At 46.6% G+C, this 21,800-nt stretch overlaps 1 protein-coding gene across 1 annotated transcript in view; it reads right to left on the bottom strand.

The window, feature by feature from the left end:
• Positions 1-21,800, bottom strand: part of LOC144770763 (urokinase plasminogen activator surface receptor-like) — a 266,472-nt gene that overhangs the window by 234,475 nt on the left and 10,197 nt on the right. The window contains exon 2 of the mRNA XM_078655511.1: positions 16,548-16,661. Coding sequence (XP_078511637.1) covers positions 16,548-16,661 — 114 coding nt within the window. The remainder of the gene's footprint in view (positions 1-16,547; positions 16,662-21,800) is intronic.

Below are 21,800 nucleotides of genomic sequence, written 5' to 3'. Positions count from 1 at the left end.
GCTGCGGCCCCTGTTCAGGGGACAGAAGGGAGGGTGGGGGAGGTGGTCCTCTATTGGGAGCAACCCTGTCCGAGTCTACAGCCTTCATCACACATGACTCTGCCAGGACCCCGCAACATGGTTGAGAGAGTCTCTGAGGTGGAGGGGTGGCTAAATAAGGTGGAGGGTATCACCACATCATTCCAGGTTGAATTGATGGCCCTCCTGTGCTGGGTGGGCCTCTTGGAGACCACAATGGAGGTCGTTGAGGGCAGGTCTCGCAGGAACAATGTCCACATAGCGTTGGGTTCCAAAAGAAATGGAGGGGCCCGACCCACTGGCTTCATAGCCAAATGGATCGGGATTGTGGGTCCCTCAGGACTTGGTGTTAGCTAATTTGGTGGCAGAGCTGTTGAGCAGGTCCCTGGCAATCCCCACGGGCACCCGTCAGCCGATCAGTGCCCTCTTCCTTAACTTTGTGGAGAGAGACGCAATACTCCAAGAGGAGCGGAGGCCCTGGAACTGCTCAGTCGCGGGGATGAAGGTGATGCTCTTCCCTGATTATAAGCTGAAGTTGCAGCAGCAGGGGCACACCTTTCAGGCAGTCAAGGAGAAGCTCCAATTGATGCAGACTGGGTACATGCTGCAGTTTCCAGCAAGGCTCAAAGTTATCTATAATGACCATACGTTTTTCCTTGATACCCCGGAGAGAGCCTGGGCCCTGGGGGAGAGGTGGAGTAGTGGTTCCCTCTGGGAGAGTGATGTGCTCTCTAAGTAGCCATTTGAAGGACACACCATACTGAATCACTGCCACTGATCTTGGGCCATGGGAACTCTGCCCCTCTGACAGTTTGTGTTTTGTTTGGTGAGTTTGAGTTTTGTATTTTCCAGGGTGACAGATTCTTCAAGGGGGGACGTGTAGGGAGGCGGGTGGGATGGGTGTCCAATAGCTGCTAGTTGCGGGGTCTCTAGCAGTTGGTTAGTTACTTTATATATTTAATGTTCTGCTGTGCAAGCTCAGTGCCCGGAGCCTCACACAGGTGTTCTATGCAGGCTTTCACACACATACTCTAACATACTGGGTCCGGAGGTAGTGGCAGGTCCCGTAGGGGAATATAGGATGGTCTCCTGGAATGGGAATGGCCTCAACAACAAGATCAAGCCTGGGGTAGTCATGGCATATGCCAGAGACAGGGCCATGTGGTCATTTTGCTACAAGAAACACACCTCCTGGGGACCAAGTGCTTTCTTCTGGGGAGATTTCGATACACCAGAGTCTAGCACTTGGGCTACATGGGGAGGCCTTTTTGCTGAAATGGATGTTCAGGCTGGTGGTCCGTGAGGTACACATTAGCCAGCTGGGACAATTTGTTGTGCTGGGGAACCTAAAGAACCTCCTCAGCTGTTGGGGCTGACCCTGGAGGTGGTGGCCAAGCGCTTATCAGCAGTTTCCCCAGGTACTAGGAGGGTTTACAGCGCACTGATTGACCAGGAGATGTACACGACCTTCGCACCTGGAGACCTGTGCAGTACACGCCTTAGGTCCTGAGTGGATGCACTAGAGTTAGAGGATACCTGGTGACTGCATCACTGTGACGAGAGGAAGTTCACTTACTGTTTCCCTCCCCATGGAGCGTCTTCCTTCCTGCCTGGATTCTTTCTTCAACCCCTCATTAGACACCAAGTTCATTACGCAGTCCATATCCTTCCCTGGGCACTATCTTCCCACTCCCCTGTGTTTCTGGCAGTGGGAGGCAGACACTGAGGTGAGAGGGGGCTGAGGCAGTTGAAGTTTGGTTCTTACAGGATATTTTGCAGAGGAAATCAGAGACACAATTATGGGATATTTTAAAGGTTCTATCTCCTGGCCTGTGAACCTATGGGAGATCCAAAGATGGCCCTCAGAGACAGGCTTTCTTGTCCACAGGTGGGCACACAAGGCGCAAGCAGGGGGAGCTGCCGCATCTTGAGGATGAGATCATGGACCTGGAGCACTCCACTGAGGCTTCCCTTGTACAGTCTGCCCAGCACCAGTTGGCCCAGGCACGCCTGGACCTTCGCTAGAAGTTATAAGACAGGGCAAAATTGAACTGGCTCCATTCCCAAGGCTGGGTATATGAGAAGGGGGACAAGGCGGGTAAGCTGATTTAATGGCTGGTGACAGCCAACCAACCATGCACTTTGTTGACAGAACTGTGGTCGACAGAGCTTGAGATACTGATGGGCGGACGGTTTGGAACAGGGATTTGCTTTGCATTTACTGGACCTATATACCAAGAGCAGGACAAGCCCATAAGTTTGGATCCTCCAGTGTGTAAACTCTTGAACCTGGAGAGTGCAGACTTTGATGTGTCACTGCAAGGGAGGTCCAAAGGAGGATATCTGCAATGTCCTCTGGGAAGACCCAAGGTTCTAACGAGTTTCCACTAAAACTTTACAAACGCTACACGTCTCTGTTTATTCCTCATTTGTTGGCACTATGTGAGGATGCATACACCAGTGGGGGACTTCCGCAGGACCTTAGAGGTGCAACCATTAGGGTTCTCCTGAAGCCGAGTAAACCCCCAAAGGAGTGTGGGTTGTATTGCCCTATCTCTTTAATCAATCTGGACGTGAAAATCCTGGCCAAAGTGTTAACCACTTGCCTGGCAACGGTGGTGTGGTCGGTAGTACATGCTGATCAGCATTGGCATTGACTGCGTGGCTTATGTCAGGCCGAAACAACAGGCCTAGTGGGGTTCCAACCGTGGGATCTGATTGGCATCTCAACACTGGCCAATGTCTAGAGGGATGGGCAGATGCGGTCTTTCCAGGAACTAACAGCAGAGTTAAACTTACACTCCTCTCAGGATAGAGGCTGTCCCTAAATTCAACTGGATGAAATGAAAATTGGTCACGGACAAGTTGGGTCAAGGTGGCATATTCTGACCGTTTAAATCACTAGTCACTAACACTTCAGACCCCCTGGGGACCCTGAAATTGGTGCAGTGGGAGAATGCTGTGGGGGCCTTGGCAGACAAGAAGTGGGCAGGGTGAAAATGGCCTCAAGGACTCTTGCTATGTCTATGCCCTTCCGCTTGATCCAGTTCAAGTCCCCGCAGCATCTCTGGCGCATGGGGCGTGCTCAGGACTCTGCAGGTCTGTGATGTGGTTTTTCCCCAGGCTCCCTCTACCATGTACTGTGGGCCTGCCCAGGGGCGCAGGCACATTGGACCTTAGTTAACAGTCAGATTGGGCAGGTGGTGGCATTACCACTAGCTCTCGACCCCAAGATTATCTTGCTGGGGATCATGGATACAGTGCCACATGCTCCTTAATTGCCACAGAGTACATGGTGGCCAAGGGAGACCTAGCCAGGCATTGGAGGGATGTACAGTCGCCGCAGATGTATGCTGGGTTAAAGGTATGGACTCCTGCACAGGGAATGGAAAAGACGTGGAGGGGTCCCTAAGAACTATGATAAAATTGTGCATGGACCAGATTCAAGGAACAAGTAAACTGTGGCAGCGGGCGGGTGCTGAATGGCTCTTTTCTCTTATTGGAATGTAACCTCGCCTGCCACTGGACTGGAGATTATGAACATGTATTTTGACATGTGTAACTCTGCTTGCTATGTGTGCATTGATTGGTGCTTGCTCACCCTGCTGGCCTGAGCCTTGCTGCTGGTTGTTTTTTTGAACAAGTAAAAACAATAAAATGTGTTAGAAAAAAAAGGAACTTTCAGGCCTGGCAAAGGTTTATTTCGCCAGGTCGAAATGTACGATTAAAACTGCACACATAGGTTGCAATAGTAGGCATGAGATATGTTTAAATGCAACTTAAGAGAGTGGCACAATCAGTGCTGCAGGTCCACTAGCAGCATTTAATTGACAAGCCCTGTGTACAGATAGTACCACTAGGAACTTACAAGTAAATTAAATGTGACAATTGGGAGTAGACCTATATTGCCATGTTTTAGGGAGAGAGCACAAGTACTTTAGCACTGGTTAGCAGGAGTAATGAGTGCAGAGTCGTAAGGCCAACAAAAATTAGATCAGTCAAAAAAGGGAGGAGTAAGGTAAATGTTTGGGAGAAGGCCACCCTAAGGCTGACAGGTCCAACAGAAGGCCACATGCCCTTTTACACGTAAGGAGGGGGACAGTGGAGAGGAAGGAGCCATAGTGGGTGTGAGATTCTCGTCCTAACAATGGTAAGCCTTTTATAGTTGAATCTCTTTTTCCCCAGAAAAACCGAGAAGCAGACTTAAAGGGCCTTATTTATGAAGCCTTGTGTCACTTTTACGCCACCAGTACATCAATTTTTGTGACGCACCAGTGATGTAAAAAATGCGCCATGTTGCGTCATATTTACAAAGTGACGCATCGAGGTAGATGTGTCACTTTGTAAACCTCTGCACCACATTATACCTGAGCCAGGTATAATGTACGCAGGGGGGGCGTTCCGACGCAATAAAGGGTCGTAGAAGTCATGCAGTGAAATCTATGAGATTTCACTGCGCCACTTCTAAGACGCAAATGCGTCACTATCTTATGCCTACCTCATGGTAGGCGTAAGACTGATGCAGGCACATTTAACATGGGACTTGCCAATGTGTAATGACCCATTGCTCGAGTTAAGTCACCTTTATGACATATTGCAGCAATGCATCATTTTCGCGCCTACAGATACGTCACAAATACTGACGTATCTGTAACTCCTTGCAACATGATGCGTCATACTGTAAATATGACGCATCATAGGTGTTGCAAGGAGGGAGCAATGAAAAGTGACGCACCGCTGTTTTCTCGCAGCGATGCGTCACTTTTCATGAATGAGGCCCAAACTGTTTTGCAAGAAATAGAAAACCATTGCTTCAGCTCCCTAGCTGCAGATTGTTCAAGTGTACGGAGTTTATTTCACTGCTTTTAGATATCTCCTCTCCATCTGATGATATTTCTCAAATTAGAGAAGAAATTGGTAAAGCAGCAGAATTGGGGTTTGCTTTTGAAAGGGGCAATAGAAGAGGTCCTCCGAATTTGTAGGGTCTTGTGAGCAACCTCTTCCAGGAAAGGGGGCACTTTTTCACCTGGTAATCAATTTAGAAATATTGAATGGTTTTGTCATGTGTAGATACTTCGAAAAGTCAGGTGTTCGTTGTTTGAGAGATTCCCTTCCTCAAGGGGATTGTATGCTAGATATAAATTACGCAAACGCATCAGTCTCAGATCATCAATGTTGCAGACTTTTCCTTCAGTTTTCTTGGAGGAGTTAGAGGTTTCAGTTTACAAACCCTCTGTATGGCCTGTCAGCACCATGGTGATTTATAAAACTCCTGGGGGCATATTATCAACAATTAGCGATATTTATCGCTAAATAAGCTTAGCGACATTTTTTTATCGCCGCGCATCGCTGGATTTTATTGCAGAGATAATGTGCTTTTAGCAATGTTTATCTCCAATGCGATAACATTTCCGGCGATAGCGGCGAAATGCGTGAATATCACTGGGAATCCAGCGATATTCAGGTATTAACACCAATAGGGTCTTAACCTGAATATCCAACTCCCATTGGATATACAGGTTAAGAAGTGGTCTGAGCAGGCGATAGGTTTCAGCAATATTTGCACTTGAATTTTTTAATCGCTACAGCAGCGTTGATAAGAGGCAATAGCGATGTTAACGACTGCTTTCAGTCGCTGACAGGTTGGGTACGCCCACTTTGCATGTCATTAGCGATAAATATCGTTGACATGCAAAGTGGGCCCCAAACCGCACGCTATCACCTAAAAGCTGTATCTAACTGATGTTAGCGACAGCTTGCTAATAGGGCAATTAAATTATCGCCGCTTTGCAGCCGAAAACGGCCGCAAAAGCTGCGATTATTTCATTTCGCATGCCTTGGTAATATGCCCCCTAAAGTCTTGGTTGACAAATCCTGAGATCCCTGGGCATTTGTTTAGTAGTACTGTTGGTGATTTGGGCATGTGTCTGCGCCACAGGCACTTTGAAAAATGCACTTTTGTGCATTTTTTAAAACATTTGAAAGTTGATGGTAAATTGTGATTCCTAAATGCAAAGTCGCATTTAGCGAATGTTACATTTGTGCGAATCAGCCCATTTGGGAACGCAAAAATCCTTGATAACTCTGGCCCCTTATCTCATTTAGGAATCCTTGCATGCCAGCTTTTGCTTCCTCTCTTGCCAGATTGGTTAAATGGGTGGTAAGTGAAGATGAAATTGATATTTCTGGTTTTTTTTGGGAGGGGTGGGGGGTGGGTTATGGTCTGGGGTCACCAGTAGGACATCATGAAGACAGCAAACGGGTCTTGTCAAACCTTCCTTCAGGGCATTTTATTTGAAGCCAATAACTCAAGTTTCTCACTCTATTGTTAACAGGCTTTAATCGTCTCACAATTGTAATAGAATGTGAAATCTCCCCATTATTGTGACAGGAGGATCTAATAAAGATACATAGTGGAAGATTATCTTATCCCTCACAAACCCTCTCTCAATAATTCAGTATCTGGTGCAGTTTAAGCTGTCGCTGATCGTGTGGTTGCTATTTCCTGACCTCTTCCGCTTTATGATAATGACTGTCTCTGTGGGGTTTTCCTCTATCACCTCATATCTAGAGGTGCTTAATCTTCATTGGTGTGTTATAGTCATTTTTTTAATCTCTGAACTGCACTCACAGGCAAAGAAGAGGAAGTGTTAACTAAGTCTTCAGAATTATGGTACAGCTGATAATGTCAGGGGACTGATTAGGATGTCATGTCCATTGTCCATTGTGTGTTACTGTTGATACTATATTGGAATTGCAAAAAAAAACATTTTGGAATGTTTTTTTCTCCTAATTTATTTATTGCCAAGTGTTGCTGCCTCTACAAATGCTAGGAACTACGGGCCCTTATTTATGAGGCCCCTTGCGCCATCAGAACGTCACTTTTTGTGACGTTCCGTGGTGCAGAAGTCTGCGTGATATTTATCAGGCACCACTAAGCCACTTTTTAGGTTTCGCGCCTAGAGTTGCAATGTGCAGAACTGCTCGCGCAGCGAGAGACCTCTTGTACGGGCTGCAGAAAGCTGACCACACGCTCGTGCGTATGCTTTTGTGATCGTCAGCTGCTATTGGCTTGTGTTACAAAAGCCAGCACGCCATTGGTGGAGGACGTATTCATGTCCCAGCTTCTTTGTAAATGTAACCGTCCATGTCCCAGTCGTGTCTGTTACGCGCAGCAGCATTCGCTTTGCTGCCGCGCTCCCTAGCCCCCGCACCTCTGTGGTGCGCGCGCACCACTGGTTTCGATTACCGCTCCTCTGTGGTGCGCGCACACCACGGATTCGGATTCCGTGCTTGTTTACTTGCACGAGTGGCCACAAATTTTTTTTATTATTCTATTTTCTCTTTTTTTGTCAGCTTTGTAAAGGCCACTCTCCGGGTCCTAATGCTGCCTGCTTCTCAGCCTCTTCTGTGCCTTTTCCCGGATGGCGGGATCGCCTCCAGCGCTCCATCTTTCTACATTCCGTTCTTCAAAATTAGGTTTGGATTGATGAGCACCAGATAATGTCACCAGAGAGCAGCGCATGCAGCACTTGTTTTGGCTTACTGCTGCCTGATAAATATCAGTCCCTTTAATGCAGTGTTGTGCTTTAAAGGGGTGTGCAATGGGTGTAGCTGGGGGCATTCCCAGCAACAACCATGGCCTTTTGACACTGCCCCAGATTTATGAGAAATCGTAAATTTGAGGCAGTGCCAAAAGCTTACACTTCCCGAGGGGGGGCATAAGAGAGGCGCAACGGGGAGAAATATCTTTATTTCTCCTCCTTTTTCTATGTGTGGTGCATTCTGCAGCACACGTAGAAAGAGCAAAAGCCTGTTGTGATTATCTTTGTATAGACCTGCAAAGCAGGCACCCTTACACCATTGTGCAAAGATGCCTGCGTTGGCGCTCGGCAACCCACTTCGCGCCGGCACAGGGGAAAAGGACAGGAATGCGCCGTATCTTATAGATACGGTGCATTCCTGCCCTTTTCTTTTGCTAAAGGGAAGCACAGCAGGAAGGCCAGCTGTGCTGCCCTACGGCAAAACCTCATAAATGAGGCCCTACGTTCGTGAATATCCACAAAGGGAGGAATTCAGTGGATTTTTCACACCACAGTCCAGGAAAGCCTACTTTTCTACTTTTTCCTCTACCTATCCTTACTTTCCACAAGAGCTGTAATATGCAATCATACGCTAAAGCACACTTTCAGGGTTTCTCCCAAGAGACAAATACTGAACCTTAAAATCAGAACCACAGACCCTTGGGGGCATGGCCATGGCGTCGACCAAAATGACTTCATGGCAGTGAAGCTCCGGCACTAACAGCCCCTTTTACTTTTGGTTTCCGCAATTCAAGCGATCCTTCCCCACCATAGAGATGAGATGCCCACCCTCCTTCTCCAGAGGAGCTGATTGATACTGGCTACTGTCCCCATGCACTGCCATGGAGCTGAAATGTGGGGGTGAGTAGGAGAAGCTCAGCCTTGCCTTAGAGGCCCTGCTGCATTAGGGGGCACAAGTGACCCTTAGCCTAAAGACTACAGAGCCTCACTGGGTTCTTCATCTGTGCCCCTCTCTTCACCTGCGCCCAGGGGTCTGCTTTGGCCTTCCTGGCCTTCTGACTGTGACACCTGCCAGGACATCAGCCTTCTGTGTACCCTGGTGGCGTGCTGGGGGCCTCTGCGGCCGTGGGCCGAGGATCTTGTCTGGGTTGTTCCTCGCCAACGTTGGGCCCCACTGCCTGCTTACCCATCTGGCCTAGTAACCACAACATTGTGGGCTGGCTCCAGGGGGGCGTTGCAGACCCTTGAGCATGCAGCGACATTACACAGGGGGCCTGACACTAGAGACCAGCGCTGCAGCAACATCCAGTTGCCCTGGGGGCTCCCTGTGGCCCGTTGGTGTGGGGACACACACCAATCTCCCCGCCCCCACCCTCCAGTGTACATTATTCTGTGGGTTGGATGGGATTGCGGCTTCTTGTGCAGTGACGATTGGCAGCGTGGAGAGTCTGACCTGTGAGTACAGTGCCTGGCTCCTTTGAGGCCCCTTTCACCTCTGGGACTGCTGCTACCCACCGCTGAGCTGACAACAGCATTGCTTGGTGACTGTGAGACTTTTGGCCTCACTTATGCCTTAAGGTCCTGTCGAGTGTAACCCATGTGCATAGAGCTTCATAATATACCCTCTGGAACATTTATTGCCCCTGAGGCTCCTCCATAAACTTGCCTACCCTCCCTCTGCCCCCCTAGCACGAATCCCTCGCTGTGCGCACAGAGTTAGGTGGTGGCTGACACTCTTGGCACCGGTCCTTCCTACTTTCAGTGACTGTTGCATACCACCCTCGCTGGTGACTCCTGGTATTACCAATGGGGACAATCAATCAATCAATCTGGGGTTTATATATCGCTCTACTCACCCATGAGGGTCTCAATGCCCCGGGGGGGAGGGAGGGAGCTGGGTCTTCCCTTGGCCTTCTGAATGCAAGGTGCCCCCCATGCCATAACTATCATACGCCCATGGTGGACGCCGTGCCTGCTTTTGATACCTACACAGTGTAATCAGTAAGCTGGATGCCATGGGCCGGGGAAACCCCAAACACCACAAACTCACCATTGACTGCACCAAGGTGACCAGGAAGTCTGACTCCCTGTTTGATGTGGCGGATGGTCCGGGTGCAACTCAGACTGCTGACCCACAGAGGGGAAACCAGAAGAGAACTGTGGCTATTGTGGCAGAGCTCAGCGCAGGGTTCCACGCCATCGTTGCCTGTTTTGGAACCCTGGCTGCATGGCTGGACCAAATTGGGGAGCGTTGGAAACACCACGGTGCTCGCCTGGACGCTGTGGAGGAGCGTGTCTCTGGTCTGGAAGATGGCACGATTTCCCTCAGCAAGCGATTGGAGAAGACGGAGCAGCTCTAAAAAGCCGTGGGTATAAAACATGAAGATCTCGAGGTAAGCACGCTCAGGAATAATGTTCAAATTGTGGGACTTGCCGTGTCAACAGACATTGGATGGCCTGACCTTTTTATGGAGTGACTGATTACCCAACACATTGGTAGCAAACACTTTACTTCCACGTTTGTGGTAGAAAGAGGCCGCAGATCACTGGGTCTCTGTCCCCCACCGGTCACTACCCCACACCCAGTTGTTGCTTGCTTACTTAATTATAAGGACTGTGATACTGTGCTACATCTATTCCAGAAACAGGGTCCTCTGCAATACCAGGGCACCACTATTTCCTTTTACCGTAACTTCACACTCGCTATTCAGGATGCGTGGCGCAAGTTTAACGATGCTAAATTCCTGCTCCGTAAATGGGGTTTAAATATGGCATGCTGTATCCAGCAAGGCTTCGGAAGGTGGTGAATGGCCGGACGCGCTTCTTTGGCACTCCGGCAGAGGCACTGACCTTCTGCAAACAGCTGGGCCCCAATAAAACCCCCACACCAGCCAAGAGTGCTCACCATCCGACCTCCACACCTCTGCTAGTGCTGACCTTTTCCTGACAGACTGATATTCCCCCTGATTGCCCGACTACCTCTAGGTTTAATGACAATCCTGAAATCTCTGCTCACTTTGGGAACAAGGAAAACAAGTAAACTTTCTCTACGTTCTGAACCTGAAGCTCTGGAACAATTGCTCTCTTCTAAATCAGTAATTTTGCCTGTGTGCACACTGGCAGGAGACTCCTGGTAATGTTTCTTCTTCCAAGTATCTTGAGTGACCCTCTCTATTGTAACCAAAATGTTATGTATAATCACCAGGTATTGGGGCTCCATCTGCCGCAGTTTTGCCCACCCTACAAGGTGTATACCACTGATCACAAACGTTGGGTTGTCTGTTTTCTTTTGGGGTATTGTTGGGATTTGTTGGGTCTATAATGCCTGGTGTGGGTAGGGGGAGGGGTTTGTTGATTTACATGGGTATTGTTTATTGTTTTCTTTTTGTATTCTTAGCTAGTTAGATGAGACCGCCCTTTGCCATAAGCGCACAATCAGCATCTATGACTGCCCCTTACATAACGATACCTAGAGGTAGGGACCGGCTAGCAGAGTTCACGTTTAGGTTATGGAATATCGGTGGCCTTTACAATCCCAGTAAGGGCAAACACGTATTATCATATCTCACTAGCCATGGTGTAAACATCCCTTTCTTGCAAGAAACTGACCTCCATCCTCAATCATCCCCTGTGTTTGCAGCCTCCTAGGGACCCCCCAGATATTTAGCAAGTTATAGTACGTTCTTCCATGGCGTATGCATACTCTTCCATAAAAAATTTCACTTCCATCATTATGTCACTTTTACTGACAAAAACGGCTGCTATGTCCTCATGGCTGGCACAGTGGTGGGGCATCGGTTCGTCCTGCTGAACATATATGCCCCTAAAGTAGAGGATTCTTCCTCTTTTCATGACTAGTCCACCCTTCTGGGGTGATTTTTCTTGTCTGATTCTTGACCCCTCGCTGCACACCATCAACATCCACACCAGTGGTAAGCCAAGTGCATTGCGCATCCTTGGTGATATCATCGACACATACACTCTTAGAGATGCATAGCATCTTTACATCCTACCACGCCTGGATACACATTTTATTCAGCCCTCACACGGTTTGGATGCCGCTTCATTACTGACACTTATCCACAAGATCCGCTCGGTGGCACAAAGACATACAGCTCATACCTCGCACACTATCAGATCATGTCCCAGTTAAGTTGGTAGTTTGCATCCCCTACGGGTGGGGTGTTGGAAAAGCAGTGGTGCCTCCCTTGTACTGCACTACTAGATGCAGTTTCCAATCTGAACTCCACAACTCCATTCTTGAATATTTTGAGCTCAACTCAGGTTCTGTTCAGAGCCAGGCCACATTTTGGGATGCCTTCAAGGTGTTTATATGGGATATCTGAATTTCTAAACATGCAGGGGTCCTCTGAGACATACATAGCAGTTTGGCGTGTATAGAGGCCAAACTCACTGACACTGACAGGGCCGATTACCTAAGCCCCGGGTCAACTACCCCACACAGGCTCTCCATTCAAATTGCTGAATTTCAGGACCTATCTAAAATGGAGACATCCTTTCTAGGTAAATACTATGGCGAGGGCGAACGCCCAGGATGCACTCTGGTCTGGCTCCTCGTAATGAGGATATTATCTGTGGATTGCTCTCGCGCTATACACAACTCTATACCTCACGTTGGATTCGGATGAAATATCTATGGTCTGGATCACCCACGAACAGCTCCAATTTCTGTGCGTTCCCTTCTCAAGTGAGGAGATTGTTCAGGCAATTGATTCTCTTGACAGCTCCAAGGACCCTGGCCTTGAAGGACTTACAGGTACCTTTAACAAGGCATATAAGAATCTCCTTGTACCTCATCTTATTGTGCAAAACTGGTATGGGCCCGCATATGTGTTCCTCTTAAGCCACTCTTATTAATTCATTTTGACCCTAAAATCCTTGCCAAGGTGGTTGCTAACAGGTTGTCCTTTCTGGGGGACCAAATCATCTCACTCCTCCAAACAGAATTTGTCCCCCGTAGGTCTACCTCCTTCAACTTACGCACGGTGTTCTTGCTCCTCAACAGAGTCTCCCCAGACGTACCTGCTGCTATTGCCCATCATGATGCAGAGAATGCCTTTGATTCTTTGAAGTGGCTTTTTCTCCGTGCACCGTTGCAGTAGCTGGGGTTGCCCAGGGTTTAGTTTCCTGATCAAGCTTCTGTACTCCAATCTAGTTGCCCGCTTACGGGTGAATGGCTCTATCTCCGAGCCTTTCATTATCACAAGAGGTACTAGGCTGGGGCTGCCCCATATCGCCCCTCAAATTCATTAATCCACGACCATTATCAAAATGGTTGTTCCCCCGCCTTTTTGTTTTTAAACATACCTATACCTTTGATGATTTTTTTTTTTCTTGCATTGCGTAGTTTACTTCTAAAATTGATTACGACTGGTCTCAGACCCCGGATCAACTGGGACACACTTGTCCTACCCTACAACTGGAGAGGTATTGCAGTCCCCAACTTCCTGACATATTTCCTGGTAGCAAAGAGACAATTTGCATACCCTACGCTGAATCAGAGTGTGATTTAGCAGGAGTGACCCTCCTCAGACATTAAGACACGGTCTACCACATGCTGGGCCTGGAGGAACCTCAGTCTGGATATGGGCTGCGATTTCATGTATTCTCCTGCACTTCCCCTTTCACAGAATCTGTGGCTGCCCCTGACACTCGAAAAAGTGGTCCAGGGTACATTGACACAACATGATCTCAATATGATTGGTGACATGTTTCCAGATAGGCACGTGCTTTCCCACGCAGATGACACTAGATTGTTAACACCACTTATATGGACCAATTTGTCCTTTTTCAAATGCTAAGGACCTTACATTCGTGCATCCTATTCTGGAGGCTCAGTGGACTAATGCGTTCATTGCAGGGGCCTGTGTTCCGCCTCATGGTCACAGGTTCAAATCCCTGCGGGTCCACTCAGCCTTTCATCCATCTGAGGTCAATAAATTGAGTACCATTGAGTTGGCTAACAATAAACATCTGTTATTCAGCGCCAAGATGCCTACGGGTGAACTTGTGCTTCACATATACACATGCTATATTATCCCTTCTTAACCCCTGGCGAGTTTGTCCTCCTGACAAAGTTAATAACAGATTTGGAGGGGGGTCTCTGAACTTTATCATGTCTGCATGGCCCTCAATTGTACATGTTAGAGCAAGGTTCGATTGAAATGGGAACATGACTACTGTGCGCAAACGGGTATCCCGCCAACCATCGTCATGAATTATTCTCTATTTTCGGTTCCTGCACAGATCATACACCACCCCCACTAACCTGGCCAAGACTGACCCTTCTAGGTCCTTCTTATGCCCCAAATGCAGATCACCAGAGGCAGACTTCCCTCACCTGACATGGACCTGTCGCCACTCTCTACTGTTTGGACTGACTTCCAAGAACCAAAATAGCCCGGAGCTCTGTGAAAAATTGTCCAAGTTTTTCTAACAAAAGTGGAATTCATCTTTTCCTCATTTAGCCTAGCTCAAAGGGGGATGATGCCACAGAGTGTGGAACCAAACAAACCAGTATTAGTCAAATTCTCTCTGTTAGAGACACCAGATACAATCAAACTTCTGAGTTCCATTGGATCTGGATCTCCGATGGATCCATAGCCGGCATCAGGATTGAAGCAAATCCCAGGAGTAATAGGGTTGACACTTACACAATTGTTTAACAACATAATTACAACTGGCAAATTCTCTAGAAACTGGAATAAGGCCTCTAGCCTTCCCATATTAAAAAATTCAGCAATGGACCCCAGCGATCCAAACAATTATAGACCAATTTCAAGACTCCTGCTTCCTGCCAAGATTATTGAAAAGGCCAGAATACCTAGCTCAGGACATTTCTTCTAACCAACAATCTACTCGACCCATCGCAATATGGGTTTAGAGCGGGACACAGTACTAAGCTGACCCTAATTAAATTTACAGAGTTGAGGGAGGCATTGGACAGAGGAGGAAAGGCAATTCTGATTATGTTAGATCTGTCAGCAGTCTTTGACACAGTCCATCACGAAGTTCTGATGGACCGGTTGTCTGAAGTAGGAGTACAAGGTGCTGCATGGAAACTTCTTCAGTCCTTTCTCTCTGGAAGAACGCAAACAGTGGAACTGAACAACCAAAGGTTAATGCCTTTCTCACTCACGTGCGGGGTGCCACAGGGATCATTGATAAGCCTGACACTCTTCAACATGTATGCGATCTCTTTGGCAGGCCTAATCAAATCCTATGGCTTTCAAATTACCTCCTATGCAGGTGACATGCAAATAGTGTTATCAATCAGAGACGGGGAAGAGAAGTAAACAGGGGCTCGCTTTCATGTTTGCATGAAGGCCATCTCAGGATGGATGTCGTCCAGTTGCCTAAAATTAAATTCAGGCAAAACAGAGGTCACCATGTTTGGAAACAGCCCTAACATGTGGATGCCAGATTGGTGGCCAGAAGAGCTGGGCGTCTGCCACTCTCCTCCAGGAAGGCAAAAAACTTAGAAGTGATTATGGACAATAAACTCTCTTTTGGTGATCACATAAGCTCGGTGGTCTCTGCTTGTTTCTTAAACATTTCTTCCTGAGAGCAGTTTCAGGACAGTGATCACGGCCATTATTATGGCGCAGATTGAGCACTATAATAGTCGATATTTAAATTCCCAAAAACAGCACATTAACAGGCTTCAAATTGCACAGAATGTAGCAGCCAGATTGCTAACAGGAACTCCCAAATTTGTTTCTGTAAAGAAGGAGTTAAAACAACTATTCTGGCTCCCCGTGATGCTAAGGGTGCATTTTAAGGCCCTCTGCATGGCATTTAAAGCCCTCAATGGAATTGGCCCCAAACATCTGAGGCAAACATTTAAATGGTATGTCTCTGCAAGGAATCTTCGGACCACAGGAGCGAAACAAGTCCTAGTTCCTCCAATTCAAAAGGGAACCTGGGGCGGGCGGGCAGAAGTTTCATCACTTGTGCCTCTAAGGCATGGAATGAGCTCCCGTTCCATTTAAAGACTTCAGCAGATCTCCTCTCCTTCAGAAAAGGGCTGAAAACCTGGCTTTTCTCACAGTAAAAACCCCCATCACTGATAGCCAGCCTGTATGCTCAGCGCCAGGACACCTTAGGGTAACTGTGCACTATACAAGCTTAAATACCATAACATAACATGTTTGACACTCTTTCACACATAATGTCAACAACACTCGAGCCGACCCCTTTGGTGGAACCACTGGAGTACATGGCTGACGTTCCAAAGGGTGCCCACAGATTTACTGCTCAAGCCCTGCTATTGGCGAAGAGAGAAAAGCGCTACATTGGGGCGGCGGCATTCACCCCACTATTAAAGCATGGGTACACAGCATGACATATTGTGATATGACAATTAAGGTATACGCCACGTTACAACCTCCCACTGCACGGCCGAAGGATATTTGGCCACCTCTCCATGACAGTTTACTTTCTCTGGAACCTGACGCCCAAAGCCAAGACTCCAACCCACCCCTCGGTGAACTTTCTTCATATCCTAGTAGCCAGGAGCTCTGCTATGGAACCATATTAGAGCATGCTTATGTCCTCTACGAGGTGTGTGGGTTTCTCTTTTTTTTGCACATTAACAGCTATTTCACCTGCTGTAGTCTCCTTTGTATCCAGCTGATGTACCCCCCCCCCCCCCCCGCTATGTGATGTACAATGTTCTGCATTCCTTGTTCCCTTTGTTCCAAAAAATGATGAATAAAGTGTTAAAAAAAGAACCACTGACTCCTTATCCACATAGCGCTTTTAAATTTCGACAAGAGGAATGAAAGCACTATAGGAATGATGCATTACAGAAGAATACAATACATTTACAGGTGGGGACAACCAGCCTTCAGAAAATTTGACTTGAATGTGGAAAACCTTGTGGATCGGGGAGAGAGGGACCCTTTGCTTGGCACGATAAACTGCATTTTTCAGTTAAAGATAGTAGTGCAGTCAGTAACTCACCTGAGATTGCTTGTGTCACGGCAGCTGAGCACGAGGTCTGATTCTGCTCGCATGTCTCAGTCGCTTCTGTGCAGTTACCGCGAGAACTACAAACATAGCATTCCAGGGCGCTAACTGGAGAGAGGAAACAGAGTGTTAGCGAGCCAATGTGGTCCAAACCCCAGAAGGGCAGCTTCTACTATCCAGCCAACTATCTTAGCTTTCTTCCTACAACCCTAGCGCCTCCCTGAAAGGACATGGCATAGCACGTGGACCATGGACCCTAGAGGAAGCAGAAAAATAAGCCCTTCTCCTTTATGACAGTAAAGAACAGATATCTAGGTTATAGTTTTTGTTTTATTATTTGTTTATTACATTTTCCAACAAGAGTATACAAATCATAAATCAGTATGCGTGGTGGGCATACATCTAGAACCTAGGAAATCATGTGTCATACATAGAATACAGTACATAAGGGCCAGCAAGCTTGAAAATAAGTAGACAATGTGGACAATTATACATTACAGCGGATATACACATTTCAATGGGGAAGCAGAAAAAAATGTAGTAGTCTGGGAACGTCAGGCGGGTACATAGTTATATTAGAAAACAACCATGGCCCAGCAGAGGCACCAGGAGGGCGGGATATATTATGTGCTGATAAATATATTCAGAGGGAAGCAGAATTCGTCTCTAGGGTGTGTTTGCATCGTTGCCAGGGTGTTCCAATAAGTACGTCTGCAGTGGGCCCCATATGTCACGCGGGCGGGGGGAACATGGGAGTACTTCAGCATAAGTGCAAAGTTGATATTGCCAAAGTATCATATCTGACAGCCAATCTTTAAATTTGGGCGCCCGTCCCCTTCCCCATCTGCAGGCTATTCGTCGCTTGGCTATGGCGAGGCTCAAAGAGACACATTTTCGGTACAGTACTGGGATCTGTTCAGTATACCCCAGTAGGGCCACAATCGGGGATCTTAGGATAGGCACATTGATCATGGCATCAAGGGTTGTGAGGACGTGGTTCCAATAAGTGTGTATGTCTGAGCACTGCCAAGCAAAGTGTAAGAAGTCGGCATGCTTCATTCTACATCTGTCGCATCGACTTGTGTCCCTCAAACCGAAATTGTGAAGTTTGACAGAAAAATCTAGGTTATAGTTGAACGCTCCCACTTTTAGACCCCAGTGCCACTGGATGTGGTGCTCTGATGATAGCCAGAGGTGACTCCTCAGCTAAGTTGGAGGAGCGTCACCCCACTGCTCTCAGACCAGAGAAGAGCAGCAAAAATAACATTATTATCTTTTTTCTTTGTAGCTGCGGGGCTGGGTTAAGTCGGGCGGGGCTGATGGCACAGGGGGAGTAGTGGTTTGCACACTTCCTAAGTGCACGTGACCCCTCTTGGGCCGACCAAACAGTCATGCACACTTTGCATGTTTCCCACCAGGCTGCATTACACAGCCTGGAGAGGAACATGCAAAGCCTCCCTGTCCCCGTCTGAGCACCAAACCACGACGCTCAGACAAATCACAATGCTACATTACAGCGTTGTGATTTGCTCAGGGGAGCCGGGTGCTTCCTGCTGCCGGGATTGCAAGAAGAAGGAAACTGAACAAAACAGAGGAGAGGTGGATGCCGGTAAAAAGGTAAGTGGTCACTTTTTTATTATTTTTTTTTCTCTCTCCCTCGCCACCCTGTTTACTAATTGTATTCAAAATTATGTGTAAGAGTACCAGCTGTCAGACCCAGTTTGGGGGGATGCTTTTGGACAGCTTTCCAAAAATTGAGGCCCTTGCTCGGACTCCCACTGTAGACCATTAGCTTCACTGTAAAAAACCTGGCCAGTGCAATGTGATCTCCCAAACATCTCGGACCACATGGATCATTATTTCAAATACAATTGCGTCATTGCGTTTCTCTGCAAATCACAATAAGTTAATTGCTATTCGAATGTGTGAAACTCCATAAGTTTTATTTAGCATTTCCTGATTAGGACCGCAAATCGACCTACCTCAATAATATTATTGAGGCAGGTCACAATATGTGACCCATGCCTGTGATTGCTTTTAAATAAAGCAATCATTTTTTTTTAATGCAGCCCATTTTCCTTAAAGTAAAACAGGTTGCGTTTAAAAATGAAAAATTAAAAGTTTTCTTTTCATTTTGCAAGAGCAGGAAGTGGTCTGTGAGACCACTGTCTGCTCTTGAAACACATTTTTACGAACATTCACAAAAGGGAAGGAGTCCTTTGGGGACCCCTTCCCATTTGAGAATGGGTTACCACCTACTTGAAGTATGCGGTAAAATGCAAATATTTGTGACCGGATTTCGGGCGCAAAAAATTCCTACATACTGATGCGTTTCCGTATTAGGAAAGGACGCCCTAAATATGCCCCTGCCTAATACCAAATCAGTGTGTAGTCGCAATTCCAAATTGTGATTCAGTAACATGTTACTGAATCGCAAATTGGAATTCATACATACCAAAATGCGTTTTACTGGTCACAAACAGCCCCATTCTGTCAGTTTGCGAACAGTAAAGTGCATGATACGCGTGGCCCCTGGTGGTTAGACAGACTATCGGAAGCAGAAATATCATTGGAATAAACATCGTGTCAAGAATATCGAGGATAAAAATATCGTAAAGGTAAATTTCTATAGGTAGTAAAGTTTTACAAAATTACTTCATATACATTATGTATATCGTCAAGGTACTTAGATGTGAAGTAAAGAATAGAAAATCTATACTTTTCTATTTGCAGTTACCCACTTGATATTTTGATCGTTGATATTTTTGACATTTTATTCTGTCCACATGATATTTTTGATGATTTAAACCCCTCACAACCTGAGATCAGTTGCTAGTGACTGGTAGTTGGATGCACTCCCAAAAGTAAGGTTGATAGAACAGCCTATTTTTAGGGGGAGTTAGGAAAAGTAATACATTATTCATTTAGATTTTCAGATAGCATAGCTTGCGTCAGAACTCTTAATTTTTTGGTAACAACATTGACATTTATGTTAAAGAGAGTTAGACAGAAAACTCAAGACAGTTGAATGCTTCTTGAAGGGCTCTTTTTAAAACCTGCTGTGCTAATATCTCTTTTAAATGCAGATACAGTACATCAGAATATAGTTTATGTGCATTAGAAAGAGATAGCGGCGTGCTGCCTATTCCTTCTGCATCCTTGCTTGACTGTCATGAAAGTCAGGAGACATATGGGTTCTTAAAGTCACCACAAGCCATAAAATACCTGATGTACATAATTTTCATTCACGAGTGGTCGCAAATATTGCACCAGCTTTTTGTGAATGGAAAAGAATTTTACAAACCAACCATGTACTAATTGGTTGATGTACAAAATTCCAAATCGTAGTGGGTCGCAATCTGACATACCTCATCAATATTCATAAGGTAGGTCGCAAATTGAAACTTTCTAAAATTGGATGAAATCACAGGGATAGTGGCCTGTTTGGGTCAGCAGACCACCATGCCTTTGGTGGGCATTTAGATAAAGTAATCTTTTGGTTTTTGATCAAACACACTTACTGTAACAGAAACTGGACTGCATTTAATAGAAAAGTTTCTTTTTGTTTATAAAGTTTGTTTATGATTTGATAATGACCCAGTGGACCACTGAAGAGTCCCCATGAAACTTTTTACAATCATTACTTCCCTTTTGCTAATGTATTACTAATGCAACTCAGCTGATAGTAATTGTTCAATATTTTGAGAACAGAATATCGCCGCTATTTGAAAGCCCTAAACATGAACGTTCCAAAAAGCGATTAAATATGCCTTTCTAACCGCATTTTGCAGTCACTCTGGAGAATTAGTGCTCGTCATGCGGCTCTCTGCTGTACTTGCAGAAATCTATCCATTCTTTCTTTGTCCGGCCAGGCACATGCGGCGGGCTCTAATACTACTACGCACAGCCGTGTAGTGCCCCAGCCAGTTTGCAAGTTGTATACAGTGTGATTTAATAAATAAAACGAATTTCATAGCGCGCACTGCATCGCAAAATTCGATGCAGTGCGCGCTACGAAATTCGTTTTATTAATTCAATTGTTTACTTACCTGCAATTATCCATATTCCGGATTTTAGCAACCCCCACCCTGCCCCTACCCCACCCCGCCTTCCTGCCCCACCGTAACTCCCTCCACGGGCCACGGCTGAGTGTGAACTCCACGCAAAGGTATTGGACTGTTTACAAGAACACCAGTTATATTACATATCTGTACGTAAATTATTTTAGGCACAGGGTGATTTGCTTAGAAACACAAGATGTTGAACAGGTCCTCGTGCCAGCTCCACCTGCAACAATTCTCTTGTCCAGCTTGCCTGCAGTCCACTACCTTCTGCTGCCTGCTTACCTGCTGCCCTCTGTTTGTGCCTCACCTGCTCATTTCTTGCTCTGATTTGACTGTTCTGCCTTTTCCCTCCTCCCGGTATTTCCTGCCTCTCATCACCCAGTGCTCCGCCCTCCCCCCAGGACCCTTAATGGAGGCCGCAGCGTGGCCCAATTGACCAGGTCCTCTTGTCAGTTCACCCTGTGACAGTTGTCCTGTCCAGATTGCCTGTAGTCCGCTACCTTCTGCTGCAGATCTACCTGCTGCCCTCGTTTGTAACTCCTCTTCTTGTTTCTTGCTCTTTTTTGCCTCTCCTGATAATTTTCTGCCCTCGCTTTCGCCTTTTTCTGTTTGTTTTTCTGCCCCCTCTTTTGCCTTTTTATCTTTGTTTTTCTGCCATCTGTTAACTTTTTCTGTGCATTTTTCTGCCCTCTGTTTTGCACTTTCTGCTTGTTTTTCTTCCCTCTGTTTTGGCCTCTTCGCTGCTGTTTTGCCTTTTCTGCTCATTTTTCGGCCATCTGTTTTGTCTTTTCTACTCTATTTTTCTGCCCTCTGTTTTGCATTTCCCGCTTGTTTTTCTGCCCTCTGTTTTGACCTCTTCTTTGCTGTTTTGCCTTTTCTGCTAATTTTTCGGCCCTCTATTTTGTCTTTTTTGCTCTATTTCCACCCTCTGTTTTTCCCTCTTCTGCTTTGCTTTGCATTTTCTACTTGTTTTTCTGCCCTCTGTTTTGCATTTCTTCTCGTTTTTCTGTTTTGCCTTTGCTGCTCGTTTTTCTGCTCTCTGTTTTGCCCTCTTCTGCTCTGTTATGCCTTTTCTGCTTGTTTTTCTGCCCTCTGGTTTGCCTTTTGCTGCTTGCTCATTTCTTTGCCTTTTTTAGCCTGTTTCTGCTAGTTTCTTCCCTCTTCTCGTCGTTTCCTCAAGACC

Source organism: Lissotriton helveticus, chromosome 7, assembly GCF_964261635.1.
Source record: "Lissotriton helveticus chromosome 7, aLisHel1.1, whole genome shotgun sequence".
In the NCBI taxonomy this organism is placed as follows: domain Eukaryota; kingdom Metazoa; phylum Chordata; class Amphibia; order Caudata; family Salamandridae; genus Lissotriton; species Lissotriton helveticus.
This window is presented reverse-complemented; position numbering and strand designations above follow the sequence as displayed.